This window comes from Nycticebus coucang, chromosome X, assembly GCF_027406575.1.
Source record: "Nycticebus coucang isolate mNycCou1 chromosome X, mNycCou1.pri, whole genome shotgun sequence".
Taxonomy (NCBI): domain Eukaryota; kingdom Metazoa; phylum Chordata; class Mammalia; order Primates; family Lorisidae; genus Nycticebus; species Nycticebus coucang.
The window spans coordinates 72093872-72120220 of NC_069804.1; the positions used below are offsets into that span (position 1 = coordinate 72093872).

A 26349-nucleotide genomic window follows, 5' to 3' on the forward strand; every position below is an offset into this window, starting at 1 on the left:
CCTGGAATAAAAGTTGAGCTCAGTAGCAACAAGAATCTGCATACTCATACAATAACATGGAAGTTAAACAATCTTATGCTGAATGATAGCCAGGTCATAGATGAGATTAAGAATGGAATTTCCAAATTTTTGGAACAAAACTACAATGAAGACATGAATTATCAGAACCTCTGGGATACCGCAAAGGCAGTCCTAAGTGGGAAATTTATAGCACTGCAAGCCTGAAGAGAACGGAAAGAGAAGAAGTTAACAACTTAATGGGACATCCCAAGCAACTGGAAAAGGAAGAACATTCCAACCCCAAACAGAGTAGAAAAAAGAAATAACCAAAATTAGAGCAAAAATAAATTAAATTGAAAACAAAAGAATAATACAACAAATAAATAAATAAATAAATAAGCTGTTTTTTTGAAAAGGTCAATAAAATAGATAAACCTTTGGCCAACCAAATCAGGAAGAAAAGAGTAAAATCCCTAATTTCATCAATCAGAAACAACAAAGAAGAAATAACCACAGACTCCTCAGAAATTCAAAAAAAATTTTAATGAATATGACAAGAAACTTTATTCTCAGAAATATGAAAATCTGAAGGAAATTGACCAATACCTGGAAGCACATCACCTTTCTAGACTTAGCCAGATTCAAGTAGATATGTTCAACAGGTCCATATCAAGTTGTTAAATAGCATCAACCATACAGAACCTTCCTAAAAAGAAAAGCCCGGGACCAGATGGTTTCACATCAGAATTCCACCAAACCTTTAAAGAGGAACTAGTACCTGTGTTATTCAACCTATTCCAAAATGTAGAAAAAAAAGGAAGAGTATCCAACACATTCTATGAAGCAAATATCGCCCTGATCACCAAACCAGGAAAAGACCCAACAAGAAAAGGAAATTATAGACCAATATCACTAATGAATATAGATGCAAAAATATTCAACAAGATCCTAACAAACAGAATCCAGCAACACCTCAAATTATACATCATGACCAAGTCGATTTTGTCCCAAGATCTCAAGACTGGTTCAACATCCATAAATCTATCAGTATAATTCAGCACATAAACAAATTAAAAAACAAAGACCAAGTGAGTCTCTCAATTGACGCAGAAAAAGCTTTTGATAATATCCAGCATGCCTTCATGATCTGAACACTTAAGAAAATTGGTATAGATGGGAAATTTCTTAAACTGATAGAGACCATCTACAGAAAACTGGCAGCCAATATCATATTTAATGGAGTTAAATTGAAATCATTTCTACTCAGATCAGGAACCAGACAAGGTTGTCCATTGTCTCCACTGCTCTTTAATATTGTAATGGGATTTTTAGCCACCAATTAGGGAAGAAAACGCGATCAAAGGTAGCCATCTAGGGTCAGAAGAGATCAAATTTTCGCTCTTTGCAGATGATATGAGTGTATATCTGGAAAACACCAGGGATTCTACTACAAAACACTTAGAAGTCATCAAGGAATACAGCAGCATCTCAGGTTACAAAATCAACATTCATAAATTAGTAGCCTTTATATATATCAACAATAGCAAAGTTGAAAAAACAGTTAAGGACTCTATTCCATTCACAGTAGTGCCAAAGAAGATGAAATATTTGGGAGTTTATATAACAAAGGACGTGAAAGAACTGTATAAATAGAACTATGAAACTCTAAGAAAAGAAATAGCTGAAAATGTTAGCAAATGGAAAAACATGCCATGCTTATGGATGGGAAGAATCAACATTGTTAAAATTTCCATACTACCTAAAGCAATGTATAATTTTAATGCAATCCCTATTAAAGCTCCACTGTCATATTTTAAAGATCTTGAAAAAACAATACTTCATTTTATATGGAATCAGAAAAAACCTCGAATAGCCAAGACTTTACTCAGAAATAATAACAAAGCAGTAGAAATCACGCTACCAGACCTCAGACTATACTACAAATCCATAGTGATCAAAAAGCATGGTACTGGCACAAAAACAGAGAAGTAGATGTCTGGAACAGAATAGAGAACCAAGAGATGAATCCAGCTACTTACCGTTATTTAATCTTTGACAAGCCAATTAAAAACATTCAGTGGGGAAAAGATTCCCTATTTAACAAATGGTGCTGGGTGAACTGGCTGGCAAACAGCAGAAGACTGAAACTGGACTCACACCTTTCACCATTAAATAAGATAGACTCTCACTGGCTTAAAGATTTAAACTTAAGACATGAAACTATAAAAATACTAGAAGAGAATGCAGGGACAACCCTTGAAGAAATCAGTCTGGGTGAGTATTTTATGAGGAGGATCCACCGCGCAATTGAAGCAGCTTCAATAATACATTCCTGGGACCTGATCAAACTAAAAAGCTTCTGCACAGCCAAGAACACAATAAGTAAAGCAAGCAGACGACCCTCAGAATGGGAGAAGACATTTGCAGGTTATGTCTCTGACAAAGGTTTAATAACCAGAATCCACAGAGAACTCTAATGTATAAGCAAGAAAAGAACAAGTGATCCCATTGCGGGCTGGGAAAGGGAATTGAAGAGAAACTTCTCTGAAGAATACAGGCACACAACCTACGGACATATGAAAAAATGCTCATCATCTTTAATCATCAGAGAAATGCAAATTAATACTACTTTGAGATATCATCTAACTCCAGTAAGATTAGCCCATATCACAAAATCCCAAGACCAGAGATGTTGGCATGGATGTGGAGAAAAGGGAACACTTCTGCACTGCTGGTGGGAATGCAAATTAATACATTCCTTTTGGAAAGATGTTTGGAGAACACTTAGAGATCTAAAAATAGATCTGCCATTCAATCCTATAATTCCTCTACTAGGCATATACCCAGAAGACCAAAAATCACATTATAACAAAGATATTTGTACCAGAATGTTTATTGTAGACCTATTCATAATTGCTATGTCATGGAAAAAGCCCAAGTGCCCATTGATCCACGAATGGATGAATAAATTGTGGTATTTGTACACCATGGAATATTATGCAGCCTTAAAGAAAGATGGAGACTTTACCTCTTTCATGTTTACATGGATGGAACTGTAACATATTTTTCTTAGTAAAGTATCTCAAGAATGGAAGAAAATGTATCCAATGTACTCAGCCCTACTATGAAACTAATTTATGGCTTTCACATGAAAGCTATGACTCAGTTATAACCTATGAATACGGGGAAGGGAGAAAGTGAGTGTAAGGAGGGGGATGGAGGGAGGGGGATTAGTGGGATTACACCTGCGGTGCATCTTACAAGGGTATATTTTAATCCAAGGGTGGATTCTGGTTATTAAACCTTTATCGGAAACATAACCTGTGAAACTTAGTAAATGTAGAATGTAAATGTCTTAACACAATAACTAAGAAAATGCCAGGAAGTCTATGCTAACCAGTGTGATGAAAATGTGTCAAACGGTCTATAAAACCAGTATATGGTGCCCCATGATCACATTAATTTACAAAGCTATGATTTAACAAAATAAAATGATATAAAATAAAATAAATCTAAAATAGAAAATGATAAAAATCCTAGAAGAAAGCATGGGAAAAACCTCAGGATGTCAACATTTCATTAAAAAGTCTTCATTGGCAATCATAGCAGCAACAAAAAATAAACAAGCGTGACTCAATTAAGCTGAAGAGCGTCTACACAGCTAAGACAGAAAATTAAAGTGAACAAACAACCTTATGGGACTGGCGCCCTACTCCTTGAGCCACAGGTGCCACCCACAAGAGAAAAGCATTTGATACAGTCTAATATACTTACATAATACAAACATTAAGCAACCTAGGAATAGAAGGAACTTTCTCAAATTGATAAGGGGCTTCTACCAAAATCCCCACAGTTAACATGAAAATTAATGATGAAAGACATAATTTTGTATGTGTATAATATCAGGAACTAGACAAGGTTTTTCATTGTTGACATGTTTTTTCATCACTGTACAGGAGGTACTAGCCAGGTAAATTATCTTATTTATTTATTTATTATTATGTTTTTTTGGCCAGAGCCAGGTTTGAACCCGCAACCTCTGGTATATGGGGCCAGTGTCCTACTTCCTTAAGCCACAGGCACTGCCCACCAAATAAATTATTTAAGAAAAAGAAATAAAAGTTATCCAGACTGGGAAGGAAGAAATAAAACTGCATCTATTTCTTACGACATGATCATATATAGAAAATCCTTTAAAATCCACATGACTTTGAGTAGAGCCAATAAACGAAGTTAACAAGGTTGCAGGAAACAAGATTAATATAAAAAAATCAGTTGTATTTATATACATTAGCAATGAATAACCCAAAAATGATATTCAGAAAAAATGTTATTACACTAGCATCAAAATTATCATCATATAATATTTAGAAACAAATTTAACCAATTGGGAGAACAGACAAACCTACATATCATTTGCCATTGATTTTTACTAAGGTTGCCAAGACCATTAAATGGGAAAACCTAGTCTCTTCAGCTAATGTTACTGGAACAAATAGATGGGCACGTGGAAAGGAATGAAATTGAGCTCCTACTTTATACCATATACCAGAATTAACTCAAAATATATCAGGCATAATCATAAGGGCTAAAACTATAAACCCCTAAAAGAAAACAAGGATAACTATTCATAAACTTGTGTTTGACAATAGATTCTTAAACATGACACTAAAAATACAAGTCTCAAAACAAAACAAAAAATAAATAGACAAGTTGGACTTCATCAAATTTAAAAACTTCTGCACCTCAAAGGACACTATCAACATATAGAATGGAAGAAAATATTTGAAATAATATATCTGATAAAAGTCTAGTATTCCAAATACATAAAAATGCTTATAACTAAACAACAAAAAAGCAAGGAACCCAATTTAAAAATGATTTAAGTATTTAATCTATAAAGAAGGCATACAAATAGCCAATAAGCACATGATTAACATCATTGATCTTGAGGGTCATGCAAATCACAACCACAAGGAAATTCCTTTTCATACCCACTGGGATAGTTATAATTAAAGAAAAAACATAATATCAAGTGTGGATGAGGCTGTAGAGACTTTGCAATCCTTAGATATTGCTGGTAGGAAGGTAAAATTGTATAACCACTTTAGGAAAGAATTTGACACTTGCTCAAAAGTTAAACCTAGATTTAGCCAGTCACTGTGATGGGCATCTGTAATCACAGCTACTCAGGAGGCTGAGTCAGGAGTCTGAGGTTGCTGTGAGCTAGATTGACACCATGGCATTTGAGCTCTGGTGATAGAGTGAGAGACTCTGTCTCAAAAAAAAAAATGTAAACCTAGAGATACTATATGACTTAGCTATTCCACTCTTAAGTCATATTGCCTAAGGGAACTGAAAACATATATCCACACATTAATTTTTACATGATTGGTTATGGAAGTATTATTCATAGTGAATAAATGTAGATACAACTCAAATTCCCATTTTGACAGAAGAATGGGTAAGTAATGTGATATATCCATGCAATGGTATATTATTTAGTAACAAAAAGAATGAAATATCGATATATGCTATAGCATGCATGAATTAATGAATTTTGAAAACATTGAATAAAAGAAAACAGGCATAAAATGTCATGTATTATACAATTCAGCTTTTATAAAATATCAAAGATAGGCAAATGTTTAGAGATGGAAACCAGATTAATGTTTCCTAATGGTTAAGAAATGGGAGAATGGAAGTATCTGCTTTATAGGTATGGGGTTTCCTTTTAAGTGAATAGAATGTTCTAGAATTAGATCATGGTGAGAGTTACAAAATTATATGAATTACATACTTTAAAATGTTAAATTTTTTAGTATCCAAAATATATCTCAATACAAGAAGATGTCAGTGAAAGATCAATAGAATTTCTTTGTAAGCAGAGGGAATAACACTATGGTTTAGCTATGGAGTTAATATTGGAAGATAAAGGCTAGATAGGCAGCCTAAGGACTAAAAGAGTTTAGACTTTATACTTTGGGTAGGAGGAATTATAGAGAGTAACAGAATCTTAAAAAAAAAAAAGTAAATATCACTCAGCATAAGTTGTAGGAAAATAATTCTGACAACATTGTGGTGGGATTTTTGAAGATGAGAGAGTAGAATTCATTTAAAAATACGTACTGCATTATTCAATTAGTGTTTCCTATGCATCAAGTACTCTGCTGGATTCCAGAGAACTATGAAGTATACAGGCAGAATTATGCAGTCTTGGATTTTATAATATAGTGATATAAAATAACTAATAAATGTTGTATAAGTTGATGGTTTGATAAGGACATATTGATGTGGGGAGAGTATTTAGAAAACTATTAAAATTGTTCAGAAAAAAAAAAACAATGAGACTATAAGGGTATGGGAAGGGAAAGGAGAAGCTTACTAAGATATCTCATTCAGTAGTTGAATATAGCACCTGGTGAAAGTGATGATTATCTGACTGTGAGTAGTAAAGGAGAATAAAGAGTCAAAAATACTGCTGTTTCTCATAATAGGTTTGAGCAGTAAAAAGTAAGTTCAATTTTGGACAACGTGAAATTAAAATGAGGCTGTCCAGGATGTACTAAAATTTGGAATCTAGCACTTGAGAGAAATTACAGATAAAATTATGGTTTAGAATCACCAGTCTAGAGGTAATATATGAAGCCACAGAAGTAAATAAAATCTTCTGATTATATAGAGATACATGAAGAAAGATATATAAACTAAGTTTTTGAGAATATTTAAAATTAAGGGGTGAATAAAAGAAGAAACAGTGCACAAAAGGGTCTGAGAAAGATCAGTTAGAGATCTTAGGAGAACTAAGAGAAAGTGATGTCATTGATAGCAGTGGTTGAAAGAATTGTGTGTGAATGGTCAAGTCTGGAGGCTTGGTGATTTGGAGGTAAATGAAAACCCCAGTTTACAAAGTTATGTTGCACTGAATTAGGATGTGCAGATGGTATGGAAGCTACATTCTTGAGAAGGTTGGTAGTAACAATGGGGGAGATGGTGTGGCAGAAGAAGAGAATTTTTTTTAAATAATGCATTTATATATGCATGTATGCATATATACATAAATTGGGCTTAGGTAGAAAATAAAGGGTTGGGCATGGCATTGAAGTACCTGAGGTCAGGAGTTCAGGAGGAGGGGTTTGCTGTGGAGATAACCAAAACACACCTTACTCTAAGTCAAGAGAAAACAGAAGAGAAATGTCAAGACAGAGAGGATAGCTGACATAATTCACTTTTGAAGAGGGTCTGGATCTTCTCAGACAAAGAGGTGATCTCATCTTCTAAGAGCAGAGATCGGGCATGTAGTGAATGTTGCATAACATTAATCTAAAGTGGGTTCAGAGACAAGATGGTGGACTGAAGCCAGCTTTCAACAGAAGCTCCCATACAGAAGGAGAGTTAAGGGACAGGAATTTAGTAAGTATCCTGGTGGATTTGAGCTGCACCAAGAGAGAAGGTTGAAGAACGCACATCAACACCACAGAGGCAAGCTGTGATCACAAGGGCACAAACAAAAGGTACAAAATCCACCACCAAGCAGATGGGAGTCCCCCTCCCCCATGAGACCGGCTCAAGAGCCCCACAATTAAACAAACGGGCAGAAATTAAAGGCCCTCCCACTACACTTGATGGGAGAGACCTTCTAAAAACTGGACCTACCTCCCCTACTAGGGTGCCATGGCGTTTTCCTGCCAGGCATAAAACTGTATAAAACTTTAAAAATCCTTTGCCGACAACCCTGAATCCCCAACACTCCCCTCCCGCTCACTGAGGTCTGGAGGCCTGTCCCCCAGGAGTTTGGATTCTTGGGTGATTTCTCAAGGGGAGTGGACAGTCCCAGAGCTGCAACTGGTCAGCGCTGACTCTGAGGCACGCGACTGTGGAGAGGGCACGGGGCTTGGGGGAAGTCATGCCTCCGCAGCACTTCCCTGCGGTGTGGTGCAGAAGCCCTCCCTGTGCATCAATACGGCCAGGCATAAAACTGAATGAAGTTCTATCTTCCATGCTGAACTGTCAGAACTCCCCCACACTCTCACTCGGGGTCTGGGGGTCTGTCCCTCAGGAGTTCGGAAACTTGGGTGGTTTCTTGAGGGGAGTGCACAGTGCCCGAGCCGCGACTGGTCAGCACTGACTCTGAGACATGTGAGTGAGGAGAGGGCACTCGAGAAGAGGGCACTCGGCTGAGGGAGAGTCACGCCTTGGTGGCACTTCCATGCGGTGCGGTGCAGCAGCCCTCCCCAGGCAACAATACGGCCAGGCATAAAACTGAATGAAACTCTAGCTTCCCCTCACTCTCACTCGGGGGTCTGGGGGTCTGCCCCCCAGGAGTCTGGATTCTTGGGAGATCTCTCGAGGGGTGTGGACAGAGCATAAATTGCCACCACTCAGTGCTGACTCTGGGGCACGAGACAGAGGAGAAAAGGGTCGGCTGGGTGCCCACACCAGAGCCGCAGTTCCTGGAGGCAAATCAACAGCCATTTTTTCTTTAACAGCAAAACGGCTCACTTCTGGATATTCTGAAGCCACACCCCCTGTCTCCCTGGGCAACCAGAGGAGGCCACCAGTGAGCAAAGGATTTGCATGACACTGCTCACAAACCCGGGAAGCTTCCAGGGCAGGGCCGACTCAGACAGGTAATCGGACACAAACCTCCAGCAGCAAAGACGTTTGAACTCAGAAGAGCCCGTCTTCTGTAGGCAATTTTAGCAGAAACAGAGACAGAACCCCGCAAAGTTGTCTGTTCTTAGCAACATCAATCAGGGACAGGGCAAAGCCTGAGTGAACACCTCCCTCCCACCACCTGCATCAAGCACTCAAAGATGTCAGGCCCCATCTCCTCCTGCTAGATAGCGGCAGACTGCAGGGGCCTGGCAGACTTCCTTGCAATTCAGGCAGGTGCAAACCCCTGGAGTATCTGTTCACTACAGGCAACTGGGTTAGCCATCTGTAGAGATACCAGTGACTGGGTCCGACAGAGGGGCAAAGTGTGGAAGGAGACACCAACCTTCCCAGACTGATCTATTTGCTAGGTGGCTCCTCCTGACTACACACAGCACTGGAGTAAGCCATATCAGAGGAGTCACCAGACCCCTGTGATCCAGTTCCCAGAGACCTCTTGAACTATCCCACCCGAGACAGGTGCTGATTGAGACAATCGATTTGGACCTTTTGAACTGAACTAATAGACTGAGGAATTTTCAGACGGTGCCCTGGGTATGCGGTTGTAGGAAGGTTTGATTTTCCTTTTCCAACTGGTGCCAGAGGTGGGCGGATGGGGTGACTTAATTGCTGATTTTTCCACACAGCTGAGACTTCAAGCCAGAGTAAATGTTACAATAGGATCGAACAGAAACCAGCTGAAAACAACACAGAACCACTTAGCCGCACCACACAAGACAGGGCCCCAGTTTCTCAGGCCACAACACTGTACGGGCCCTCGATAAAGCCCCAGGGGAAAAATCAAAGGGAGTAAAATAACCATGGGGCAGAATGAGCAGAAAAACTCTGGTAACATGAATAACCAGAATAGATCAACCCCCCCAAGAAAAGATACGGCAGATGTGATTGAAGATCCCATTCATAAACAACTGGCTGAGATGTCAGAAATCGAATTCAGAATTTGGATTGCAGAAAAGATTAATGAAATGGAATTAGGAATTCGAGGAGAAATTAAAAAGTTGTCTCAAGAATTTAACGAATTTAAAGACAAAACCACCAAAGACTTAGACACACTGAAGCAAGAACTTACAGCCCTCAAAGATATGAAAAATACAGTAGAATCCCTCAGCAACAGAATGGAGCAAGCAGAAGAAAGGATTTCTGACATTGAAGATAAAGTCTTCGAATGCTCCCAATCTCTCAAAGACGAAGAGAAATGGAGAGCAAAAATGGATCACTCACTCAAAGAACTCAGATAATTCGAAGAAAAGCAACATACGAACAACTGGGATTTCGGAGAATGATGAAGTGGCCTTGAAGGGCACAGAGGCCCTTCTGCGTGAAATTATGAAAGAAAATTTTCCAGACATGCCTAGAGAATCTGAAATTCAGATAGCAGACAGCTTCAGAACCCCAGCACGATTCAACCCCAATAAGTCATCCCCCAGGCATATCATAATTAGCTTCACTAAAGTTAACATGAAAGAGAAGATTCTCAAAGCAGCCCAGCGAAAGAAAACTATTACGTACAAAGGAAAGGATATTAGAATAACTGCAGATCTCTCTGCTGAACCTTTTCAAGCAAGAAGAGGGTGGTCATCAACTTTTAATCTCCTAAAGCAAAATAACTTTCAACCCTGGATCTTGTATCCAGCTAAACTGAGTTTCATTTATGATGGAGAAATTAAATACTTTAATGACATTCATATGTTGAAAAAATTTGCCATAACCAAACCAGCTCTCCAGGATATTCTTAGAACTATCCTCCATAATGACAAACCCAATCTGATACCACAAAAGTAAACTCACTCAGAAACTTCAGATCAAACTGCAACTTCCACAATGGTGAAAGGATTAAAAATGTCCACTGGACCTTTGAAAAACTCGATACCCAAAATTCCACCAGACTTATCAATACTCTCCATCAATGTGAATGGCTTAAACTGTCCTCTAAAGAGGCATAGGTTAGGTGACTGGATAAAAAGCTCAAGCCAGATATTTGTTGCATACAAGAGTCACATCTTAACTTAAAAGACAAATACAGACTCAGGGTGAAAGGATGGTCATCCATATTTCAGGCAAATGGTAATAAGAAAAAAGCAGGTTTTGCAATTTTATTTGCAGATAGGATAGGCTTTAAACCATCAAAAGTAAGGAAGGACAAGAATGTTCACTTCATATTTGTTAAGGGTAATACTCAATATGATGAGATCTCAATTATTAATATGTATTCACCCAACCAGAATGCACCTCAATTTATAAGAGAAAGTCTAACAGACATGAACTAACTTGATTTCCTCCAGCTCCATAATCGTTGGAGATTTCAACACTCCTTTGGCAGTGTTGGATTGATCCTCCAGCAAGAAGCTGAGCAAAGAAATCTCAGATTTAAACTTAACCATCCAATATTTAGATTTAGCAGACATCTACAGAACATTTCATCCCAACAAAACGGAATACACATACTTCTCATCAGCCCATGGAACTTACTCCAAAATTGACCACATTTTAAGTCACAAGTCTAACCTCAGTATATTTAAAGGAATAGAAATTATTCCTTGCATCTTCTCGGACCATCATGAAATAAAACTTGAATTGAGTAACAACAGGAATCTGCATAATCATACAAAAACATGGAAGTTATATACCCTTATGCTGAATGATAGCTGGGTCAGAGATGAGATTAAGAAAGAAATCGCCAATTTTTTGGAACAAAACGACAATGAAGACACAAACTACCAGAACCTCTGGGACACCACAAAGGCAGTTCTAAGAGGGAAATTTATAGCACTGTAAGCCTTCCTCAAGATAATGGAAAGAGAGGAAGTTAATAACTTAATGGGACATCTCAAGCAACTGGAAAAGGAAGAACATTCCAACCCCAAATCCAGTATAACAAAAGAAATAACCAAAATTAGAGCAGAAAAAATGAAATTGAAAACAAAAGAATAATACAACAGATCAATAAATAAAAAAGCTGTTTTTTTGAAAAGGTCAATAAAATAGATAAACCTCTGGGCAACCTAATCAGAAAAAAAAGAGAGTAAAATCTCTAATATCATCAATCAGAAACAACAAAGACGAAATAACAACAGAGACCTCAGAAATCCAAAAAATCCTTAATGAATATTACAAGAAACTTTATTCTCAGAAATATGAAAATCTGAAGGAAATTGACTGATACTTGGAAGCACGCCACCTTCCAAGACTTAGCCAGAATAAAGTGGAAATGTTGAACGGACCCATATTAAGTTCAGAAATAGCATCAACTATACAAAACTTCTCTAAAAAGAAAGGCCTGGGACCAGATGGTTTTACGTCAGAATTCTACCAAACCTTTAAAGAGGAATTAGTACCTATATTATTCAACCTGTTCCAAAAGGTAGAAAAAGAAGGAAGACTACCCAACACGTTCTATGAAGCAAACATCACCCTGATCCCCAAACCAGGAAAAGACCCAACAAGAAAAGAAAATTATAGACCAATATCACTAATGAATATAGATGCAAAAATATTCAACAAGATCCTAACAAACAGAATCCAGCAACACATCAAACAAATTATACATCATGACCAAGTTGGTTTTATCCCAGGGTCTCAAGGCTGGTTCAATATACGTAAATCTATAAATGTAATTCAGCACATAAACAAATTAAAAAACAAAGACCATATGATTCTCTCAATTGATGCAGAAAAAGCTTTTGATACTATCCAGCATCCCTTCATGATCAGAACACTCAAGGAAATTGGTCTAGAAGGGACTTTTCTTAAACTGATAGAGGCCATCTACAGCAAACCCACAGCCAATATCATATTGAATGGAGTTAAATTGGAATCATTTCCACTCAGATCAGGAACCAGGCAAGGCTGCCCATTGTCTCCATTGCTTTTTAAGATTGTAATGGAAGTTTTAGCCACTGCAATTAGGGAAGAAAAGGCGATCAAGGGTATCCATATAGGGTCAGAAGAGATCAAACTTTCGCTCTTTGCAGATGATATGATTGTGTATCTGGAAAACACTAGGGACTCTACTACAAAACTCCTAGAAGTGATCAAAGAATACAGCAGCGTCTCAGGTTACAAAATCAACATCCATAAATTGGTAGCCTTTATATACACCAACAACAGTCAAGTTGAAAAAGCAGTTAAGGACTCTATCCCATTCACAGTAGTGCCAAAGAAGATGAAATATTTGGGAATTTTCCTAACAAAAGACGTGAAAGATCTCTATAAAGAGAACTATGAAACTCTAAGCAAAGAAATAGCTGAAAATGTTAACAAATGGGAAAACATACCATGCTCATGGCTGGGAAGAATCAACATTATCAAAATGTCCATACTACCCAAAGCAATATATAATTTCAACGCACTCCCTATTAAAGCTCCACTGTCATAGTTTAAAGATCTTGAAAAAACAATACTTCGTTTTATATGGAATCAGAAAAAACCTTGAATAGCCAAGACATTACTCAGAAATAACAACAAAACAGGAAGAATCACACTACCAGACCTCAGACTTTACTACAAATCGATAGTGATCAAAACAGCATGGTACGGGCACAAAAACAGAGAAGTAGATGTCTGGCACATAATAGAGAACCAAGAGATGCATCCAGCTACTTACCGCTATTTGATCTTTGACAAGCCAATTAAAAACTTTCAGTGGGGAAAAGATTCCCTATTTAACAAATGGTGCTGAGTGAACTGGCTGGCAACCTGCAGAAGACTGAAATTGGACCCACACCTTTCACCATTAATGAAGATAGACTCTGATTGGATTAAAGATTTAAATTTAAGAGATGAAACTATAAAAATACTAGAGGAGAGTGCAGGGAAAACCCTTGAAGAAATTGGTCTGGGCGAGTATTTTATGAGGAGAGCCCCCCGGGCAATTGAAAAGCTTCAAAAATACACTATTGGGACTTGATCAAACTAAAAAGCTTCTGCACAGCCAAGAACACAGTAAGTAAAGCAAACAAACAGCCCTCAGAATGGGAGAAGATATTTGCAGGGTATATCTCTGACAAAAGGTTTAATAACCAGAATCCACAGAGAACTCAAATGCATCAGCAAGGAAAAAACAAGGGATCCCATAACAGGCTGGGCAAGGGATTTGAAGAGAAACTTCTCTGAAGAAGACAGGCGCACGGCCTTCAGACATATGAAAAAATGCTCATCATCTTTAATAATCAGAGAAATGCAAATCAAAACTACTTTGAGATATCATCTAACTCCAGTGAGACTAACCTATATCACAAAATCTCAAGACCAGAGATGTTGGCGTGGATGTGGAGAAAAGGGAACACTTCTGCACTGCTGGTGGGAATGCAAATTAATACATTCCTTTTGGAAAGATATATGGAGAACACTCGGAGATCTAAAAATAGATCTGCCATTCAATCTTATAATTCCTCTGCTGGGCATATACCCAGAAGACCAAAAATCATACCATAACAAAGATATTTGTACCAGGATGTTTACTGCAGCCCAATTCATAATTGCTAAGTCATGGAAAAAGCCCAAGTGCCCATCGATCCACGAATGGATTAATAAATCATGGTATATGTACACCATGGAATATTATGCAGCCTTAAAGAAAGATGGAGACTTTACCTCTTTCATGTTTATGTGGATGGAGCTGGAACATATTCTTCTTAGTAAAGTATCTCAAGAATGGAAGAAAAAGTACCCAATGTACTTAACCCTACTATGAAACTAATTTGGGGCTCTCACATGAAAGCTATAACCCAGTTACAACCTAAGAATAGGGGGAAGTGGGAAAGGGAGGGGAGGGAGGGGGGTGGTGGGTAGAGGGAGGGGGATTGGTGGGATCATACCTGTGGTGCATCTTACAGGGGTATTTGTGAAACTTGGTAAATGTAGAATGTAAATGTTTTGGCACAGTAACTGAGATAATGCCAGGAAGGCTATGTTAACCATTGTGATGAAAATGTGTCAAATGGTCTATGAAGCGAGTGTATGATGCCCCATGATCATATCAATGTATACAGTTATGATTTAATAAAAAAATAACAATAAAGTGGGTTCAATCCATATCTGTGTTTTGTTTTATCTCTCAGCAAATCTCAGGCATTCAAGAGCATAGGCTACAGAGCCATTCCAGAACTGAGTACAGAAGGTGAGTGGAAGAATAAAAGTTTGAAATCTCTGTAGGACAGGGATGAAACAAGGGTCTAAGCTCATGGGACCAGGTTAGGCTGGGCGGGAAAGCAGGAAGAGGAAAAAAAAAAAAAGTAGCATAGCTCATAGAACAGGGAAAAGTAGAAGGCTGAAACTTCTCTAAGCTTCAGTTTCCTTATTTGTAAATAGAGGTTAATGTTGAGCACTGCCTAACAGCCTTATGATAAGCATTGATTGTGACAAGGAATGGACAGGCTAGTTGGCTGTGACCAAGTTCCTACCCAGATGGCCTGCAAAGTAACTTATGGGGAGGCAAGAATGTTTGATTTTTTTATGAAGTACACTTCCTTGGGCTTTCTGTTCATGACCTATTCTTTCTGCTTGACCAAACTGTCAGCTCTCAGAGAGTTGGGGCACTGTTCATGTAACTCTCTCAAGGTGGACTGCCTTTGTTCCCCTGAAACTAGCAAATCAGAATCTACAGTACACACATCTAACAACTTCACTTTGGGAAACAAATTCCTCCAGGTAAACACAGGAATCTCAAGCCAACATCACTTTCCTAACCCAAATTATTATACCCAGTTTCCTCACTCTCCTCTTCCTCTGAGGACTGTAGTTTTAGGTGGTTCTCAGGGTATTTCCCTAAAAACAGTTAGTTTCCAACATGTTTTGAAATGGCAGTCTTAATGGGCTAAGTATCTTCCTTTCCAAGGAACTCTCTTAAAAGGTAAGAAGATTAATATGGATCTATCACTACTGTGCTCTTCATTTAAACCCCACACTGCTGTTTTTATGTGACTCGTTTGTAGTGCTCCCAGGATGATACTGTGAGAAATAGTCACACCTTGATTAACCAAAGCCAATCTTCATGAAGACCTCAACAAGAACAGGAACATGGCTTTAGAATGAAGTGTGTGTGGAGGGGAATTAAAAGAAAATCTGTAGAGATGTAGGATTTATTTTCACAAATCAAAACCAAATGGGATCAAATAGGCAAAAACAATAACTAAAATAAGCAAAATGCAGAAACAAATTAAAAAATGATAGCTTCCAAAGGGTGCGCAGGATCTGATATAGATTCAAGTGCGGGAAACAATAAGACAGTGGAAAGAACATAAAATATGAGTGAAATTATGTATTTGTACTTCCTTCCTGTGAGCCCTTGCATGGGCAAGTAAATTCACCTTTCTAAATCTGAGTTTTGTCTTCTGTAAGATAAGAGTACTGCTAGCAATTGTAGGGATTCAATGAGAAAAATGTGTGCCAGGTTATTCTACTTTGTATCTGACAAATACAAGGTACTTTGTAAATGTCATTTTTCCCTTTACTGTTTTCATTTGCTTAACCTACAAGAAGACAGGCAGTGTCTAATCCTGTTGTTTCCAGTCCCCAATATTTTTTTCATTGTGATTGTACAACCATTGCCTACCTGAGACCTTCCTCCTACAACCCTTCTCTGGCATAAGAGAATATTTTGAAGTATCTCTGGTTCAATATGGTCTGCTAGATATTTACTAGGAGAAAGGACTGCTTACCTTTGACCACCAACTTCACAGTGTCACTGCGCTTCTCAGAACCAATTTGGCCCTTGGCAGTACAGAAATAGGAGCTCGAGTTGGACACCACAGCAGGCTTGAAGAGTAAGGTACTTAAGGTTGCTACTTTGATAGGTTTCTGGTTGTTAGTATGTTCCTTGTACCAAACATAACTTATGGGGGGAGAACCCCGAGCCTGGCATTAAAGGCTAATCCTCATTCCCTGGGGCACTGTGAAGCCATAACCACTGCCAGTTTTCACTGTGGGTTTGGAGACAGGAACTACAAAGAAAAGACAAGAGAGGATACTCTGGTAAGTCATAATGATATGGGGACCCAAGGCAGAGTCATTTCTCCTGGACATAAGGACATGGATATATGTCCTGGCAGACTCCTGATGGCAACCACGTGGTGAAAGATAAGACACATCTCCTAGAACCTCATGGCTTACATACAGGTGGCCCCGGTACTTTGCCTGCTGGATATGGTCTCCAAAAGAGTCACGTAGAAAGATAGTGACCAGGTCTGAGCCATGTTGTATGAGCCACTTCACCAAGACTTGGGTGTACCCTGCAACTGGAGCTAAATGGTATCCTGACTTAAAAAGGAAGAAGGGAAAATTTCAATGCAAATACACAATTTCCTTAGGAGAAAACTGGAGATTCTCCAGAGTTAAAAATCAATAGGCTTAAAAAAAAATAAATTACTTTAGTTTTTTTGTTCATTTGTTTTGTTTTTTTAGTAGACTTTTGGATTACCTGCAGTAAATTTTTAAATCAGTAAAGCTTATCTTGGCTAACGTCTGTCTCCTTTCCCCCATAACTTCTTTCTCAGCATCTATTTACTGCTTGATATGCTGACCAGGTCTACTTATTTTATGAATTTTAAGTCCCAGATCCCAAGGAGGGCAACCAGGCTATGGATTCTGGAATTCCTGGACACCTGAAATTGTAGATATTTGAAGGCCAGAGACCGTTCCTAATACTTCTTAAATTCTGCCACGGGAATTATGACCCTGAGGATCCTATGCCTGTCTCCTTACTCTGACTATCACAAATAACTGAGGATAGAATAAGTGTACATAAACAAAGGTGTCTGGGTTTCTCAATGCTTTCTAAAATTACAGTCATCTGCTGGGTCTTTGCCTATCAATGCTTTCCTACCCTCAGTGACTCACGTTTCTGGACACGGAGCTCAATGATCTTATCTTTCACCACTTGGTTGCCATCAGGAGTCTGCCAGGTAACTTCACACGTGCAATGGTTCGAGTCATCCATCTCCAGCGTACTCAGTTGGAGAGACACATCTCCTGGAACCTCATGGCTTACACACAGGCGGCCCCGGTACTTTGCCTGCTGAGTATGGTCTCCAGAAAATTCACGTAGAAAGATAGTGACCAGGTCTGAGCCACGTCGTATGAACCACTTCACCAAGACTTAGGTGTACCCTTGCAAGGGACCATAGGTGCATGGAATATACACATCTCCTTTCCAGGGCCCTATTTCACTCTCTGCTGCTTCCAAGATTGGGTTGCCTGAGTAAGGAGAACAGAGGAAAGAAATAAGCATAGATGACATATTCACCTAGGAACTAGGGTAACAGTGGTAGCCCCCAGAAAGTGTCTGAGAGACATACCTCAACTTTCTTTTTATTTATTTATTTATTTATTTTTATTAAATCATAGCTGTGTACATTAGTATGATCATGGGGCACCATACACTTGGTTCATAGGTCGTTTGACACATTTTCATCACACTAGTTAACATAGCTTTCGTAGCATTTTCTTAGTTATTTTGCTAAGACCTTTACATTCCACATTTACTAGGATTCACATATACCCTTGTAAGATGCACTGCAGGTGTAATCCCATTAATCCCCCTCCCTCCTACCTCCCCCCTCAACTTTCTTTCTATTATACATCAATGTTCTCTGTGCCCTTTTCCTTTCTTCCAGCCTTCCCATCAATCAGAACTAATCCTCAGAAGGAAAGCTAACATTGTTCAGCTCTTGTGATTATTAAGTCTTTTCACTTTCACCTTGCTTTGAAGTGATCCTGGGTAAGTTACCTCGAATTATGGAGAACCCATTTCCTTCTTCTGTAATTTTTGCCAATGCTAACATTCTATGAAAAAATGTTCTTTCAATATTTTCCAAAAGAGGCGTGGAACCAAAACTACTAAGCAGTGGGTCTGGACTACTCTATTTTGTATAAATATTCACTTTGAGAAATGTGAGGGCTTTCAGATTCAGTAAGAAAGGGCTCTTTATCCTCTTTTCTCCTTTTTCTCTCCCTCAAAGGGCTCTGTGATCAGAGTCCTAACTCCAAACTATTCTCTGGAAGAGACGGATAAAGGTGGAAGGAAAGGGGCAATTCTGAGGGTGGAATGGTGTAAGGAACAGCCCTGGGTGTGCCTACTATTTAACAAAATCAGTAATTACTGTGAAGCTTGAAACCTTTGCTTTGTAAGCCTGACTTTTTTTTTTAATTTCTCCTTTCTTTATTTCCTTTTTGGTTTATCATAGTTCCAAAGATACAGTGGAAACTTTCATCATAAGGGGTAAAATATTTTGTCTGTGTTTGATCTGAACAAGAAAGGGTTCTTAGTATAATCCTGGAACTGTCTGTGTTGCAGATGAGGGCAGAAGCAAAGTGAGATTGCTCCTTAGCATGTTTGGGAGGGAAACTCACGGGGTAAAAGGTGGGACATTGAAACAGTCATTGCCTCCCAGCAGAATTTTCTATCCATAAGCTCATATTTTCAGGATTTTGTGTTTTATTTAACTGAGGCCTGGAGTAGGGGGTTGTATTTAAGAAATATTTTTATTTTTGGCCTTTTTTAAAAAATATTTATTTATTTATTTTTGTAGAGACAGAGTTTCACTTTATTGTCCTCTGTGGAGTGTTGTGGCATCATAGCAACCTCCAACTCCACGGCTTAGGCAATAAACCTAAACATTCTCTTGCCTCAGCCTCCCGAATAGCTGGGACTACAGGCGCCCACCACAATGACTGGCCATTTTTTTGTTGCAGTTAGGCCAGGGCTGGATTTGAACCCGCCATCCTCGGTATATGGGGATATGGGGTCGGTGCCCTACCCACTGAGCCACAGGCACCAACCTTAAGCAATATTTTTATATCTCACCTAGGAGCGGTGGTGGTTTCAAAGATGTGAGCTATTACTCTACTAAGAAACAAACAAACAAACAAAAAACAGAAACCTTTTAGTTAGCCCAGAATTCCCAAATAAATGGAAGATTATACCCTTTTGATGGGGTAGGAGGTATACTTTCTAACTCCCAAAATTTATTGCCAAGCATCATGGCTTCTGTCAATGGGGATATTGAAGTTGGGCCTGTACCCTCAGGGACTTTTATAGCATTGACAGTATATTTTGACCAAGATAAAGGCCTTTAGTATGAAAGCGTAAATAAACATAAATCCACATTTCTAGATCTACCACATAGATCTATATCGAATCAAACCATTTTTGGTTTGCCCTAAAAATGAGCTTCATTATTAATCAGAGCTGTCTATGAGGAGACTAAGCTGTACGGGGAAGTTCTGCGATTTTTTTACGTCTTGAACAGCATTACACTTTAAGGTCCCCTCCAATTCTGGATAGTCCAGTGATAATAAACTGTAATTCAGTCCTTTATTATCTGCCTTGATCTCCCTAGGTGCTCCTAATAGGTGTTAAATAATTACATTTGGTGGTGAATTTTCATTGGGTGATGAGTTTCAGTGTGCTATGGATAGTTCTTATCTCCATGAACATGGAGATCATCAACATGGACACACATGCTCGTACATATTCTTGGCCACATACAAGTGTAAGTATGCCAACCTTTAGTTCCACTAAAACTATCTGAGCCTCTTGGTTTAATAGGCTCTTTCCCATTAATTTCCCTCTTATCCCTCCTCCCACTGAAAAGCATTCTCACACTCCCCTCATAGGTAAGAAAGCAGTATTCTGCTGTGAAGACATCTGGAGCAGCTTAACATGCCTTTGTCTGTGTATGCATATCTTCCCTCTAACCCTAGGAGAGCTGCATGACCTGGCTCTCATTCTCTTCTATGGGAATTTGTTGGAGATTATCACATAGTCCATTCTGGTCCTGATTTTTCTAATTTTTAAAGTCACTTATGTAGATAGGTCAGGCTGGGGATTCCTCCGTCCCAGAAAGGGGGCATGGGACAGAGTTGGTAACTTGACTTCTCAGAATGGCATGTTTTTTCCCAAGTTTTGCTTCTTTCTTTCCTTATTCTTTCTACCCATTTTTTTTACATTGTGCTTATTTTACTCCTTTCTTCCTTGTTCTTCTTCTTTAGTCTTCTTTTCCTGATTTATTTGTATCAAAAAAAGAGAGTAGATGATAGGTACAGAGAATCACAAGAAGGAAGACATATTATTTACTCATGTTCCTTCATCTTCAACATAAAAGTAGCCACGATAGCACTGACTTATACCTTCCAACTATCCTTGTGGCACCTAGACAGCCAATAAAAATAATAAAATAAAATACCTATTAGGAGTATCTAGTGAGATGAGGAGGATAGTGAAGGACTGCATAATGCAGTAAGAATGATACCAATTTAGGTCCAGATATCTGTCTGTATGACCTTGAGTAAATTAGTAAACCTGTTTGAACTTCAGGTCATTATCAATGAAGTAAAAGTAATAATAAACTTTCCATGGAGGTGAGTAGTGACAATTAAATGAGCTCATAAATGTTAAAGTGCCTCTTATACGGCTGGCACATAGTAGATGCTGGATAAATGTAACTCTTCTCCTATGCCCCAAGTGAAACTTCCCATTTTTGTCTTAATTATTTCTATCCTATAGGAGTCTTCAATATGTCTTCCCCTGGGTACACAGATTCATTTGTTTGGATCATTGTCACCTTAATACTGATGATATAAAGGAGAAATTATCATCACATGGGAAGGTAAGGAAACACCCTCCCCCAGCCTGATAGACTCTGTTGAGTTATGGGCAGGTACTAGGCTTTCTCTGGATTGCAGGGCAGCCATAGAAGGTACAGAAGTCTGTGTATTCCATTACAGGGCTGGCTTGGCAGCCAATGTGAAATGTTGTTCAAATTAAGCAATACTCCTGACTTTCCTGGAAGACTGGGTAGGAGAAATCAATTTCAGGAAAATATCACCTCCTGGAAGAATGCTCTGTCCATTATAGATAATTCAAAAACACCAAATGGAGATTCATTTGGTAATACAGGGGTTTAGGTTCCAGGGAGAGTTGAATTTGGAAACTTCTGGAATAGCATAGCTGGAAGGGATTTTGGAAACTATTTACTAGAATTCCCTCATGATACACATGGGTAAGCTGCAGCCCAGAGAGAGAAATATGCTCACCCCAAATCATATAGATCTCAAGGTCAGAGCTGGATTTGGAGGCATAGAATACAGGCTTTCAGATGCTATACTGGTTACTTACCTTATTAACTTATTGAACCACCTGCCACAATTGAACAAGCAACCCTTTACCTGGGCCAACCTGGTTAAAGGTAGACATTCTTATGGTTATGTATTTTTCCCCAGCTGGCTTTAAAAGAATACTCTCATCTGCAACTGGTTTTTGAAAATCATTTTTCAGAATTCAGAGCCCTTTCCTTCTCTCTCAGGGAATGATGAGGTTTTCTTCAAACATTGATCTCCCTAAGGAGAAAGACCAGGGCTGGACATGACAGGGTCTTTGATGATGTAGGGTTTGGTTCCACAAAGAAAGGATGGTACTGAGCTTATTGTGGCCCTGGGACTTGGACTTAGAAAAGCAGAAGTCTGGGGATGGTTTAACGTTCCAGGAGAAAAGAAAGGCCCAATTCTCTAGGTGCAAGCTCCTTTATAGGATACATTCTGAGTCCCTTTCTGAGTCTTCCTTCTTCCATTTTCACAGAGAGAATAAGATTTATCATGTCCTCTTACCTCCCACATGTCTGGCCTTTCTCTCTTTCCTGGGGTGCCTCCTGGAATCTATGCCTAGATCATAGATGTTTATAAAATGCTTAAAATATTTGTAAAATATGAATATTAAGCCTTTATTATCATTATTTCAACATGTGTCTTAGTCCCACAGGAAGAGGCTAACAGCTGAATCTGACCCCTAGGGGCTTCATAGAAGTTGAGGCCATAGTCCCACAGAATTTTCCAGCTGAGAGACCCCTTTAAGGTCAGCCAAGTCAATCTCCTCAGTGTACAGATGGACTGTGGACTTTAAGGTACAGGGACACGAAAGGCACCATTAGATATTCAGTATATCCTGAGCCTCGGGTCTACAGTGTACGATTCCATACACAAATGAAAAGCCAATTTCCAGAACTGGACAAGCTCACAGGCAGAAGAAGAGACAAGACACATGGGAGTACACACATGCATGCACACACACACACACACACACGAAGTATTTAAATGTAACATTTATAAAATGTTCCCCCAAACTTCAGGCCTGCCTCTGTAACTCTTGGCTCAAACAAATACATTTAGAGAAGGTAGAGAAACATACTCTAAAATATACTATAGAATTAAAATATTGTATTTGTAGAAGGAATACTATTTTTTTGGAAGAATTAACTCTGATGCTAATATTCTGTAGCCGTGGGCAAATTCTCCTCCCTCTTACTTGAGGTCATTCAGGATTTTTTTAGCTCTGAGGTTCTAGCCTTTGATGGATCACGGAGTCCCAGGATAGGATAACTGAATCTGAGACAAGTATAGAAAGCTGGATTCTTTCTGACCCCCCAAGTGACACCAAACTAACACTCATACAGCCTTTTCCCCTAGGGAGATGAAATAAGATGGAAGGAGTAGAGCAAGAATCCCTGTACCATATCTTGGGTCTCATTTAGCTCTTACTCTGGCTTTGTTTCTTGAAAAGTCATAACACTTCTCAAGGGTGTAAATAGGGTGGAGGAAGACCTAAGGAAATAATGCTACTATGAGATGCTCCACCCTCTTTTGGGGTATATTTTCACTACACATAGCCCACACAAAACAAGCCATGTCCACATGGAAGTGAGCTAGCCCAGGAAGAGATAAGAAACCAGGTTCTATAAATACCAATTGAAGAAAATGGGGTTATTTAGCTTGAAGAAGAGAAGAGTCAATTGCATATAATATCTGTCGTTAGACTTTTGAAGGGCTGTCAAAGGTCTTTGAAGGGCAGAGGAAACAGGTATGTTCTATGTAGCTTTAAGAAGTAGACCTGGGGTTTTTAGATGGTAGCCACAAGGAGATGGACTTAGTTCAAAACAAGTAAGAAAATTCTAACAGTTGGAGCTGCTTCTGGATAGTCTAGATGGGTCTCAGGAAAGAGTTAACAACAAGTTTCTACTGTGTTTGAACAGATATGGCTAACACTTGTTCATAACAATGAAAGATAGTATTAATTTCTACAGTTCCATCCAACACTTAGCCCACATTCCTTCTTTGAGGGATGTATATCTTAACAGAGACCAATGCCTGGGAACAAAGGTGTTAAGGTAATGGTAGAATTTTGGGTGAAAGACACCAAATGGAAGAGGAATTTGGGTGGCATTGAGAAACTTCTCAATGTCTCAGAGATACAATAAACACTAGAAAATCATGCAGATGTTTTACGAGAGAAAATAATTTTAAAATTCTACCCATGCTTGCTCCCAAATTCTTCAGCAGCTACCAATAACTCCTTTTCCTTCTACCCAAAGCTGAGAGAGCCTGCAGAATTGGCTGAGAACACTCACCTGCCCAGCATAAATAGACCTCTCTGTAGGCATTCAACACCAACCCACCCAGTCTTTTTTCTGAGTCAGAAGTGGTAGCTAGGCCCACACTTGCTTCCTTACCATATGTGAACAGTGTTAGGTTGCCCAGGAGTAGCAAGGCCAGTAAGATCCCCATCATGGTTGGAGCCATTTCTCTTTTCCAGCCTTCTGGTGCACTAGACATTAGGATTGAAGAGGCTCAAACTCCTGCTGGCTACCAGCATCTATGCCTGCTCACTTCCCTTTCTTCCCTATTTCTCTCAATCAAAGTCCTAGTCCCGTCTCACATTCCCCTTCCTTCTCTATTTCAGCACAGGTCATATGAGGCTCTCCTCCACCCCCACTCAGTGGAGACTGGAGGTTACATGGTGAGTGAAGCAATTCCTCTCCCTGCTGGGTATTGACTTGACCTTTCCTGGAGCTAGTGGGGCTCTCTGGTCTGGGATTTCCCAGGCAGTGTTTCTTTTGGGTTCCCTCCATAAGATTCAGAGGTTGAAGGCAACCTTTGAGAAGAATATAATCACTCCGGTATAGTGGTGTTTTCCCTTTTGGTGGTTCCAGGGAGAAGAAATCAACTTTATTAGCCTATGCAATTTTCATTGGTTGTACTGTTAACCCTTACCTGTTCATCCTATGCAAATGTACAGGGTGTTGGGGGTGGGGTGCCTGATAGCTTCAGAGTATAAGAGCTTAGTGTGCGAAAGGGCTTTCTACTCATCAAAGCATTCAAGATTAGGCAAGCCCATGGATAAGGCTGTTATGTGTGGATAAACCTCCTATCTCATTTTGGGAAAGCTATTTGAATCTCTTTTTCCATTATTTACACCTTTCTGGTGGTAAGGAAAAATCCATATCCACTAATGTCCCTCATGCTCTTACATAAGTACTCTATTATTTACTTTTTACAGGAAGTTAAGTTTAACATCCAGTGCACCAGATCATTGGTCTGATAGTGGTATACTCCAAGAGATTGAACTTTTCATTGGCTTCCAATTGGCATAGACCTTTGACATACAAGATAGTGATATTAAGTGTCCTAGCAAATTTCAACTGCTCCAGAAATTGCTCTTCTTCACAGGCCCCATAATGACTGTAATTTGTTCAGTAGTCTAACTCTAAGTTAGTACTGCCCATAGTCTACTAATCTTTGAAAACATAGTTTCTTCATAAAGGAAAAATACTTCCAATAAATTCATACTACACTTTAAGTAACATCTAAACTTAGTTTTCTTTTTTTATTGGAGTGATATAAGAGGACTTGGTTCAGGGAGGGAAAAGCCTATACAGAGAGAAGACATGAGACTCTAAACAGAGACATATTTGCCAAGAAGAGGCTACATATAGATTATGTGGGATTGTGCAAGTGCTAAGAGGAAACCCTAGGACTTCAGTCATTATTATCACATGGAATTTTGTCGAACCCTTCTGAATCCTAGGTCTAATCCCCTCTGGCTAGTTTTCCCTTGTGTTTTGGCTACTACAGTTAGTTCACATCACTGGAACTTTTAGCCTTTCTTTTTCATTGGGTCTTCACTCAGGAAACCCTGAACTTCAGAGAATTATCTTTCGATACTTTCCAACTAAAACTCTACCACAGCTATTACCCACTCCTCCATACACAATCTCCCCCATACACCTTTCTCTGTTAAAGAGCTAGAATATCATGCACACTGAACAGGTGTCAATTTCTGCCTGGGCTGGTGACTGTGTATATTTTGAACTGCTGCTTGCCTCTTTTTAGGACCTCCCAGGTCTGAAGATAAAGAGGTATCCTGGGAAACATGTACAGCATTTCTCTGGGGAAGACTTCTAGTCTCGCAGTAGTGGGCTCAGCAGCTGTTGATCAGTGAGAACTTGAAAGGAAGTCAGGAAGCCTGAAGATAGACCTGTGCCTTAATGCTGAAGCCTTGAACAAGTCAAATCTCTCTGAACCTCAGATTCCCCAATTGTAAAATGAGCATGATTCAACTTGATGCTTGTGTCAACTCAGATTTTTAAAAAATCAATTACACTGTATATATGTGTATGTGTTATCAAATGATAACAACTATAGCAGTGATAGCTACTATTTTTTTTTTTTTTTTTTTTTTGTAGAGACAGAGTCTCACTGTACCGCCCTCCGGTAGAGTGCCGTGGCATCACACGGCTCACAGCAACCTCTAACTCTTGGGCTTACGCGATTCTCTTGCCTCAGCCTCCGGAGCAGCTGGTCTACAGGCACCCGCCACAACGCCCAGCTATTTTTCTGTCGCATTTT

General features: G+C 39.1%; 1 protein-coding gene across 1 annotated transcript in view; it reads right to left on the reverse strand.

Annotated features, from left to right (window-relative positions):
• VSIG4 (V-set and immunoglobulin domain containing 4) overlaps positions 1 to 24228 on the reverse strand; it is a 58201-nt gene extending 33973 nt beyond the window's left edge. The window contains 2 exon segments of the mRNA XM_053579545.1: positions 17512 to 17868; positions 24174 to 24228. Of these exon segments, the coding sequence (XP_053435520.1) occupies positions 17512 to 17868; positions 24174 to 24228 (412 nt within the window).
• Between the last annotated feature and the right edge of the window lie 2121 nt (positions 24229 to 26349).